Genomic DNA, 10,992 nt, shown 5'->3' on the forward strand with positions numbered 1-10,992 from the left:
GCTTGGGAGTTTGAGACCAGTCTGGGCAACATAGCAAGAACTCATTTCTTTTTAAAAAGAAAAAAAAAAGAGAACAGATAAGACAATCCATATGGCTGGGCATTTGTTTGTGCCTGTCTCAAAACATCTCTGAAACTTCAATGTCAAAGAAAACCTGAGGAGAGTAATTATGTCATCAAAGAGCCCTTCTGTGAATCAAACACTGCCACAATGATCCAATGAGTGAAGTTTTCCAAGTATTAAACATCTCTAGATAAATGGTTGTGAATTTATTATTTAGTGTATATATTTTTTGCATATCATTTTATACTACCCACAGGAGTAATAAAAATGCATTTAAGTGTTAGCTATTATTATTCTCATCCTTATTCAAGCCTAATAATTAAAACAGTAAAATCTCACTTGCAAGACATTTTCCTCAGCACCATTAAAGAGAAATATGACAGCATGATGCAAGGCTTCTGAAGATGTTGACAAGACACGAAGGACCTCCAGCATCACTGAGCAGCTAACTGCATCATCACTGGCACCTTCAAATCAGAAAAACAGATTTGCTGCTCAGATTTTCAAATCTTTACAACATGATCCATTAGGACTAGGAATGGATTTTTTTTCCCCAGAGAAGCATCACAATAGCTGCATGACCAGAAGCATAGCTCTGTCATCATCAGGTGACAATTACATCTACCAGCAGCAAGTTCCATGACGGGATCTTTGTCTGGTTTGCTCACTGACTTACTCTCAATGCCTACAACCAGGCCTGACCCACCATAGTCACTCAATTAGTGTCTGCTAAATAAAGCAACCTGAGGGGACCTAATGTCATACTGGAACTGGTATTCTCAACAAACCAAATAAATCTGTTCCATTCTTTACCCATATTCCGCATCCTCTCTAAAATCTCACTTCCGGTGCTCACAGCTTCCTGCATCATCTCCCACTGCACCCACTCCTTTCTTGTTTTCCTGCCAGAATCATAAAAAGCTGCACAGAGAGGTCATTTTAGGTGGTGTAACATTCCTTTAAGGTTTCTCCAAGGGGAATATGCAATGAAAAAGTATAAAGAAGATACCTAACGAGACACAAGAAAAAAGACTAATGACCTAAGTAGTATTCTTGGTCCCAGAACACATACTCAGTTGAACCTCTGAACCTCTTCTTGATTCAGAAACTGTATGTTAATAAAAACTAACTATAAAAATGACTTAACTGTCTTGCTTTTTTAAAGCTCTGTAAGAGGCAATTCAAGGAACTGATTGGATATTTGGTGATACCAAGGAATTATTGTTAGTTTTTTTTTAGGTGAGGCAATTGGTGGTATTATATCAAAAAAGGGCCCTTATTTTACAGCAATACAGACAAATATTTTTAGAGAGGAACTAATATAGCTAAGATCGCTTCAAAATAATCAAGAAGTTGGGATGGTAGTGGCAGGAAAGAAACAAGATCAGACTGCTGAAGTTGGGGGATAAGTACATTGGGGTTCAGTAAACAATTCCACTTTTTTAATATATTTGAAATTTTCCATAACAAAAAACTTAGAGTAATCTAAGTAAATAAGCACTATCATAACTCAGGCAATAACATTTCCTAGTTTAAACACTGAGAAGCAGAGTGCCAAAGAGTTTAGCATAGATTTGAGATCAAGAAAGACGTGGAAGTCAATGTGTGCTCTATCATTTTACTCCACTATTTCCTGGTTTAAAGAGCAAGCTAATGATACCTACCTCACAGGTTTGTTATAAGGGTCATACCAGATAATGGCCGGTGCCTAGCACCTGGGAGGCATTTAATATTCATTTTCCCTTCTCTTTGCAAATCTGAGGAAGGCTCTGCAGCTAGCTAAAATTAAAATGCTGTTTGGGCTCTGTTAAATTCCAGACTCCATTCCTACTTAAGAAGAAACCTTTTTTTTTTTTTTTTTGAGATGAGGTTTCGCTCTTGTTGCTCAGGCTGAAGTACAATGGCACAATCTCAGCTCACTGCAACCTCTGCCTCCCGGGTTTAAGCAATTCTCCTGTCTCAGCCTCTAGAGTAGCTGAGATTACAGGCATGTGCCACCACACCCGGCTAATTTTGTATTTTTAGTAGAGTCAGGGTTTCACCAGGTTGGCCAGGCCAGTCTCAAACTCCTGACCTCAGGTGATCTGCCCACCTCGGCCTCCCAAAGCACTGGGATTACAGGTGTGAGCCACCATGTGCGACCAAAACTACTTATTAACCATACTTGTCTAAGTGGTGATTACTGGTCTGTATTTCAATCTAAGTGAAACAAAGTAATAACTATCTAATCACTATCAAATAGAAAATGTTGCTATTAGCAAAAAGTATCACCCTCCAAAACCCTCATGAAATAAACCCTTTTTTTGACACTGTGAGTTACTTTAAAATAGAAAGCAAATAATAAAATGTTTCTTAATTCAAAAAAAGAGAAAGGGAAATTTAAAGGTATCTATACAGGGTTGATTAAAAAGTTAAATTGTCCATTCAGTATCCCCTATTTTAAGGTTCTGGTGTGTTATAGGAGAACTACAGAAGGGTCAAATATCTTTAAGAAAGTGAAGGAAAGTTAAGAGGACAGTCTTACAAGAGCTAGGTGGTTAACTGACATCCTTTTCCATTTAGAATTAACCTTGAAATTGAAGCCACCCACAAAATAACTCAATGCCTCTTCTACCAACGACCTGGAACCACACAGCAGACTCAAAAAGATAATTAAGGTTTTTCTGTGGATAACATTACTCCTAATTGGTATCAATTCCTGAGTCCTAGATACACAGCTGAGAATGTAAAAAGTACTTCAATTAGGCCATCCACCAAAAGGATCTAGGTGATAGTCTATTTCAGGGGTGTCCAATCTTTTGGCTTCCATGGGCCACATTAGGAGAAGAATTGTCTTGGGCCACATGTAAAATACACTAACACTAACAACCACTGATGAGCTTAAAAAAAAAATTGCAAAAAATCTCATGTTTTGAGAAAGTTTACAAATTTGTTTTGGACGACATTCAAAGCTGCCCAGGGTCACTGGCTGGACAAGCTTGGTCTACTTGATGAATGTGTGAAACACTATTTTTAACAATTTATTATTGACAGAAATTTCCTTGAGATTGTTGCTAAGGAAAATTTTAGTTAAAAGTAGGTTCTAGGCCAGGCACACTGGCTCCCACCTGTAATCCTAGCACTTGGGAGAATGAGGTAGAATTATCACTTGAGAAGTTCAAGACCAGCCGGGGCAACAAAGTGAGAACTTGTCTCTATTATTTAAAAAGAAAAAACAATAAAAAGAAAAAGTGCATTCTAATGACTCAGAAAAATGCTGACGTTTAATTATTAGACTGCACATATACAATTTGTAACATTTGGCACTATGTTTGTAAAGGGTAACTTAATATGCCACTCCAAAATATGTCACTTTGGCATATGGGTTATTTTGAGCTGAAGGCAACTGAGAAGTAGGTACTATACAAAAAAGCTCTCTGCCCTCCCCTTATTTGCCTAAAAGCAGGACATAAATTTACCAAAGTGTCCCGCTTCCCTCTCCACCAGGAAGTACAAAGGTTAATCACGAAAGACAACTTGAAACTCTTAGTGGCCTGGTGACAGCACAAGAGGAATCTATATAATACTTTACTAACCTTTATGTACCATTTATTTGCCTTCCTACAATTTGCCACCCCTGAAGACTCAAGGTACTTTTCCTTTCTTTTGTCACTTCTTTAAAAATGTATTGTTTTGTTGAAGATGCTACATAAGCCAGATTTCTAAGCTACCTCTTTGAGATGTATCTCCCATGTACATGAAGTGCATGTGTTAATAAACTTCTTTTTGATTTTTCTCTTTTTAGCTTGTCTTGTGTTACAGGGGTCCACCAGTTAAAAACTACGAATGGCAGAAGGGAAACTGTTTTCTTTTGTCCCCACATTTGCTTCTAATTCTTGTATACACAGCCTTCTTACATAAAGTTAAGCAACCACGGTGTTTATTTGCCCCTTCCCAGAATTTAAGCATCGCTAATAGTGGGCAAAGGGCGACATTTATTCCTGTTTTGAAATGGACATTAAAAAAAAAAAAACCACAGTGGTGACTGGGCACGGTGGCTCTCGCCTGTAATCCCAGCACTTTGGGAGGCTGAGGCAGGTGGATCACTTGAGCTAAGGAGTTCAAGACCAGTCTGGGACGGGCGCAGTGACTAACACCTATAATCCCAGCACTTCAGGAGGCCAAGACGGGTGGATCACGAGGTCAAGAGATCGAGACCATCCTGATCAACATGGTGAAACCCTGTCTCTACTAAAAATACAAAAATTAGCTGGGCATGGTGGCGCACGCCTGTAGTCCCAGCTACTCAGCAGGCTGAGGCAAGAGAATTGCCTGAACCCAGGAGACGGAGGTTGCGGTGAGCCAAGATGGTGCCATTGCACTCCAGCCTGAGTAACAAGAGCAAAACTCTGTCTCAAAAAAAAAAAAAAAAAAGACTAGCCTGGCAACATGGTAAAACCCTGTCACTACCAAAAATATTAAAACATTAGCTGAGTGTGATGGCACAGCAGGAGAATTACTTGATTCTCATGAGAATCACTTGGTAGGCAAGGATGCAGTGAGATAAGATTGTGCCACTGCACTCCAGTCTGGCGACAGAGTGAGACTCGGTCTCAAAATAAAAACATGGCTACCCCAGTAGCACACAAAAGTACTTCTGGCTTATTTATACTGATTTTTGAAAATGCAAGTTACATTCTAAATGCAAATGTCAAGCTTTCTAAATGAAGATATTCTAACATGTATCATTTTATCAAACGAATTTTACTTACATTTTGTGTAACTCTAGATGTTCAAATTGGGCCCACTGTAAGTTCAAGTGACCCAGAAGTGTTAATATTATGTAAGAGTTAATAGAAACTTTTGAAAAACACTTTCCATGCCAGGTACTATTTTAACGTTTTACTTATATTTACTCCTCCCAGTAACACTATTAGGAAAGTACTATTATTTTCTCCATTTCACAGATGAGAAACTAAGAAGTTAAGCAATTTGTGAAAGGGAGTATTAATTACACTCTAATATTCTTTTTCCTTTCAAATGTAGCTGAAAGAACTGACTGGCCAGGAAATCCAGCACCTTATCCCAGTTTTGTCTCTGATCAGTGATGATCAGCTAAATTTATTCCTGTGTCAAATGAGAGGGTTGAGCCAGATGCCATCTCAGGTCTCATTTACCCCTAAAATGCTATACCATTGTAAAATGCTATTTTCTATCTATACTTACAATCTCTTTAACCACTGAAAACAATTTTCTGAAGAATAAATATTTTAATAAATGGAAGTTCAATTTAGGGGATTCTCATTCATCTGACAAATATTTATTATGTCAGGCACTGTCTTAAATGCAAGTGTTCTATTTTGCCAAATTATTTTCAGGGAAAGATTTACATATTAATTACGTACTTTAACAGTATGGCACCCTCAGTGGACCAAAATTCTCAACTTATAGGTCAACAGAATCTGCTATAAGAGATATCCCCCAACCTGCAGCCTGGGACAGCTTTGAATGCAGCCCAATACAAATCTGTAAACTTTCTTAAAACATGAGATTGTTCTGGAATTTTTTTTTTTTTAGCCCCTCAGCTATTGTTAGTGTATTTTATGTGTGGCCAATAACAATTCTGCTTCTTCTGGTGTGGCCCAGGGCAGCCAAAACATTGGACACCCCTGCTCTAAAACCGTGCATCCCTTGAAGGCAGGGACTGTCCTTATCTGGTATCCCCAAAGTCTAGTATAACAGCCAGCTAAGTAAAACACTTTTTAAGTTTCAGAACCTAACTCCAGGACACAAGGACACACACACTGTCTGGTAACATTGAGAAGTCTGTTTCAGTCTACCAGGAACATTCCAAATCTTGTCACTGGGTTGCTGGCATTAATACCAAAAATATATTATTAATAAAGCACTTAAGAGAATACAGAATGGTTAGATCCTAAACTAAAAGATACTATCCTAATTATCCTGCTTTCCATCACAAACAAAAAAGGTTTGCCCAAGAAAATGGTCCCCACAATTGCCCAAGTAGCTTGGGTTATGTTAACAAACTTTCTTGGCTGTAACAACTTCCAAATGACTAAAAACACAGGTACATACCTGGTGAGTTTGCTACTGAGTCAAAATGACAGTTAGCCAAGACAGCATGCTGGGCTCCATCTCTGGGTTCCAGCTTTACAACAATGTTGGTGATATTGTCATAATAGCTTGTAAAACCTCCCAAGAAATCAATGCTAAAAGAGCCTGTGGGCCGTTGTACATCTACTGAAATCCTATGAAGGCTGTTGCTTTGCACTTCAATCAGTTTAATCTGTTCCAAAAGGTAGTGCACTGTCAGAATTTCATTTTCTGGACTTCCTGTAGTCCTGGGGCCAATGGAGGTTATGTGTTCAAGATAATCCCTGGAAGTGACCAAAAGAGTAACAAAGGTTTGCAGTTAAAATTGACACTTAGCATGGGTAACTTTTCCAATACACACCCCTTCCTCCCCCAAAAAGCTTAGTTCTTTGACTTCTCATATAAAAAGGACTGCCTTTTATTATTTCAGACACCAAGTGAACATCACTTGTAAGATTCCATGACTTTATTTTTGCCTCCCCTGAGTTGACCCCCCTCAGTTTTCTCCACCATCCCACTCACAACTTCCCCTTGTATTCAAAACGTGTGACCACTGGCAGGGTGCCGTGGCTCATGCCTGTAATCCCAGCATTTTGGGAGGCCAAGACAGGTGTATTGTTTGACTCAGGAGTTTGAGACTAGCCTGGGCAACGTGATGAAACCCTCTCTCTTCTAAAAATGCAAAAATTACTTGGATGTAAACTAACACCCGCCTGTAGTCCCAGCTACACAGGAGGCTGAGAAAGGAGGACTGCCTGAGTCCAGCAGGTGGAGGCTGCAGAGAGCTGAGATGGAGCCACTACACTCCAGCCTCGGTGACAAGGCCAGACCCTGTCTCAAAAAACAACAAAAAAATAGTGTTGCCGCTGAAGGCTAAGCAGGATAGAATATAACCCGACTGTGCACACTCCTGAAGGTTATAGATTCTGGGTTAGTGATTTTAAGTAGCAGAAACCAATGAGCAAAGATCATCAAGTCAAGAGGTTAAATGGGTTGGGGGGACTTTTGATGAACCCAGCCCTCCTAATTTACACCCAAGGTATAATAACTTCAATTCAAGCCAAAACCGACTCTACCCCTAATGAAAACAAAAACTTTTTTTGTCTTTTCACTGCATTCCAAGTGGGGAAAGCTGGGGGTGGGGATGGAAGGTGTTTCAGAAATCCTTAATAAGCTTGCAACACTTTGCATTCTGAGAACTTTTTAGAACACAGCAGCTGCTGAAAACTTTAAACTAGGTTATCATTTCATGAGCTTTGACACACCTGGGTTACAATACCTATTACTTAATCACCTTTCCTAGCATTCTTAAAGGTCTTTAAAAAAAAAAAAAAGTCAAACCTTACACACCCACTAATCCAAGGGGCCTAAAGACAAACTGCAGGAATCTGAAAATTTATCAGGCTACATACCAAATTTTGACTGGGTTGTGTTCCAGAAAGATATAGCTTTCTGATTTGGGGGCTGTGACCCTCAGAAATTTAGAACACTGCCCTAGGCCCCTGCAACACCTCCCGCCCCCAAAGCGAATTGAAAAAAACGGTCTAGGTGCACAAATTTCACTCTCCATTCCATTTGGAAAGCAGAAGGGCTAAGCAAGGTAAAAAGTGGAAGCTGTTCCATAAGATGGGGAAGACGACTCACAACCAACCATCCGTACGCAGGGCAGACAGCAGGTGAAAAAGCAGGCTCAATCTACTGGCCACCCCAATCTGCACCACGAGCTCAACGGGGGACGGGCAAGTCCCGGCAATTCAGACCCCAGAAGGACAAGCAGGGTCACCCCATCCACCTCACGTGCAGCCCGGGAGGGGCTAGCAAGTCCTGGCGTTCCGGCAGGGGCGGGTACACACAGGTGCGGTGCCTCGAAGCCTAGGCAGGGGCCGCAAAGGGACCCGCGGGCCGTGCCAGGAAGGAGCGGCCAGTACCTGGCTTGGAGCGCGTCGAACTCCCCGCGGTGTCCAGCGGGCCCACGCAGCACAAGCTGCTGCAGTGAGAGCTGCACGAGCGTCCGCAGCGCGAGCAGGTAGAGAGCGAGCCCCAGCGCTGCGCGCGCCTCAGACAGCCCAGTCCCCGCGCTCCGGCTCGCACTGCCGCTTCCCCCTGGGCTCCTCTTCCGCGTCCTCCCGCCGCCGCCGCACCCATCCACCAGGGGCTCCTGCGCTTGGGTGTCCCTCTCCGGCGGTAACACAGCCGCCGATCCCTCCCGACGCTCTCCTCCGACGCGGTGCCTCCTCACAGCCGCCGACTCATAACCCCACTCCATGGCCAGGAACCTCGGCTGCCAACCCAACCGCCCCAGCCCGCGACAGCCCCGGCAGCCGCTGCCGCCGCCGCCGCAGCGCCTCCTAGTGAGCGGACGGAAACTGCAGAGGGCCAAACTTCTTCTGATTGGCCCGTCCCGCCTCACCAAGACCAGCTTCTTTGGCTGTTCACGGGTGGGCACAGCTGCGAGGCCGAACCAGTAGAGGGTGGTGGATATGCCGTCTCCCGCAGGGCTTTTCCAGCCTGATGTAGGATGGAGATTGCCAAATGGAAAGACACCTATTTACTCAAAACGAGGAACGTGGGAGATCACCTTCGAAAGAATACATAAGGCTCTTAAGGTGCACCAGGCAGATAAAGAAAACAATGGCCTGGATTTCGTAAGGAATATTAGAACATCAGGCTCCAAAACCGTGGGTTCCTGGCTCTTAAAATTAGAAATAAGACTATGCAGAGGAGGCCCAGCCTATTGCTTTTACATGCATAATCTAATCAGATCTTCATAACTCAGCAACTTAATCTGTGCTATTACTGTCTCCACTTAAAGAAAAATAATGGCTATTATTTATTGAATACCTGCTATGAGCTAATCGCTGGACGAAGTGCTTTAACACATTATCTCATTTAATTATCTTAACACTTAAAAGGAAATATTTTTGTTTCCATCTAATACCTGAGAAACGTAGAGATAACAGATGAAGAATGTAAATTTTATGTCATGGGCTCCCAAAACAGCATTCTGTTCCACTACTACATTAGCACTCTGCAAGTGAAGGTTCAGAAAGGCCGTTCTTCCCTTGACGACTCCCTGGGGTGTTAAGAAGCAGAGCCTTGGTTTTAGTGCAGATCCTAGTGATTATCTAAGTCTTCTTCCTGGTTGCTGGTACCCATGAGCCCCTCTGCTCCAAGGTTCTTTGTCCCCAGCTTGGAATTGCCACATTAGTATGGTCTCTTAACCTAGAGACCACTGGGAACGCAGACTGCCAGATTTTGACTTAACACATGTGTAGATTTCATACAATGTCCTTTGGGCCTGCTCCTGCTCACCTCTCAGGCTCCTCTGACACCAGGATGCTTCTTATTTCCAGCTCTCCAGCCACACTGGCCTCTTTCATAGACTTCCTGCACACCATCTTTCCTTCTACAATGGGATCTTCTCATATGCTGTTTGAATTACCTGGAGTGTTCTTCCCTCTCCTCATTGCCTTGTTAATGCCTAGTTATCCTTCAGATATCAGATTAAGTGGTACTTCCTCGAGCAAGAATCTCCTAATTTAATTAACCTTGCTTCCCCTATTTGTGAGCTCTCACAGCACCCTATATGCATGTGATTAATATCTCCTTCATTAGACTGCAAGCTGTGTGAAGGTAGGAATCAGGTCTGGTTTTACTTAACATTTTATTCCTTGCTCTTAACACAAAGCGTGACTCGTAGTATGTAGCCAGTAGATATTTCTTGAGTACATTAATAAATTAAAACATAACACTTTCGTGGCAGCGGCATAATTTTAGCTCTATAAGATCCCTTCCCATCTCTAAGCACCATGAGACTAAAGACAGTGGCTATCTTATTTAATCATCACTGTATCCATAGTGCTTAGCTGTGGATAAGAGTCTAGGCCATGGTCATAACTGTATTTTATATATATATATATTTATATATATATAACTATTATTAATATATATATAACTGTATTATTTATATATGTAACTGTATTTATATATTATTTATAATATATAATAGAGAGATACTATATAATATATAAATAATATGTATATATAGAGAGAGAGAGACTGAAATAATGAATTTATATTATCTTTGAAAAGAACCAACTATCTTAATATTTTCTTTCCCCAAACCCTAGAATCTCTACCATCTTTGGAAGATAAGCCCTAAGAACAGTACAGTATAACAAAATAGGGAGGTTTCTAGTTCCTAAGGGAAGAATACAAACGTTTCATGGTCTTTTATGCTTTCCTTACTTTGTGCTATCACTTACTGAGTTGGGTGGGTGTCAGAAAACCTAGGGACAAATTGCAGCTCTCAAGAACTATGTTACTTTTTCTGAATGGATAATGTACATTAAGCATCTCTGACAATATCCCATGGTACTGTAATAGGAAAGTGCTTGGCTGTTGAAGGACGGATAGATCTGCGTTGCTGGCTCTGGTACCTTTAGTACGCATGGTATTAGTCAGGTTACAATCTCACAGAGTCCCCCTGTATTTATTTGTGATCATGCAGATGATACCTGCCTTAAGGGGTTTCAATGAGGATTAATCAGCTAATATATGGGAAAGATCCTCACATAAAAGTCTCATTAAAAACTATTTTTCAGAATTTTCCTTCTCACACAATCCTTTGTAAATTAGATTACAAGCTACTTTCCTATCATGATAATCATAAAGCTCTAGGTGGTGGAAGTTAGGTTACAGTTGAGCTCTTGAAAGGCAGTTTTTGTCTAGACTTGTATAGTCTATTGTATTCACATTTGAATATGTTTAGCTACCAATTGTTGAATATCTTTGTGTCAGATACTGATCAAGGTGGAGAAACAGAGAGAACACATC

The 10,992-nt window shown here is 41.2% G+C and overlaps 1 protein-coding gene across 1 annotated transcript in view; it reads right to left on the reverse strand.

The window, feature by feature from the left end:
* The window catches only part of ERMP1 (endoplasmic reticulum metallopeptidase 1), a 59,949-nt gene extending 51,443 nt beyond the window's left edge, over positions 1–8,506 (reverse strand). The window contains exons 1-3 of the mRNA XM_002806489.6: positions 8,085–8,506; positions 6,139–6,440; positions 403–530 (exon numbers count right to left, since the gene is read on the reverse strand). Of these exons, the coding sequence (XP_002806535.2) occupies positions 403–530; positions 6,139–6,440; positions 8,085–8,422 (768 nt within the window). The 5' untranslated portion in view covers positions 8,423–8,506. The remainder of the gene's footprint in view (positions 1–402; positions 531–6,138; positions 6,441–8,084) is intronic.
* Between the last annotated feature and the right edge of the window lie 2,486 nt (positions 8,507–10,992).

Source organism: Callithrix jacchus, chromosome 1 (assembly GCF_049354715.1).
Source record: "Callithrix jacchus isolate 240 chromosome 1, calJac240_pri, whole genome shotgun sequence".
In the NCBI taxonomy this organism is placed as follows: Eukaryota; Metazoa; Chordata; class Mammalia; order Primates; family Cebidae; genus Callithrix; species Callithrix jacchus.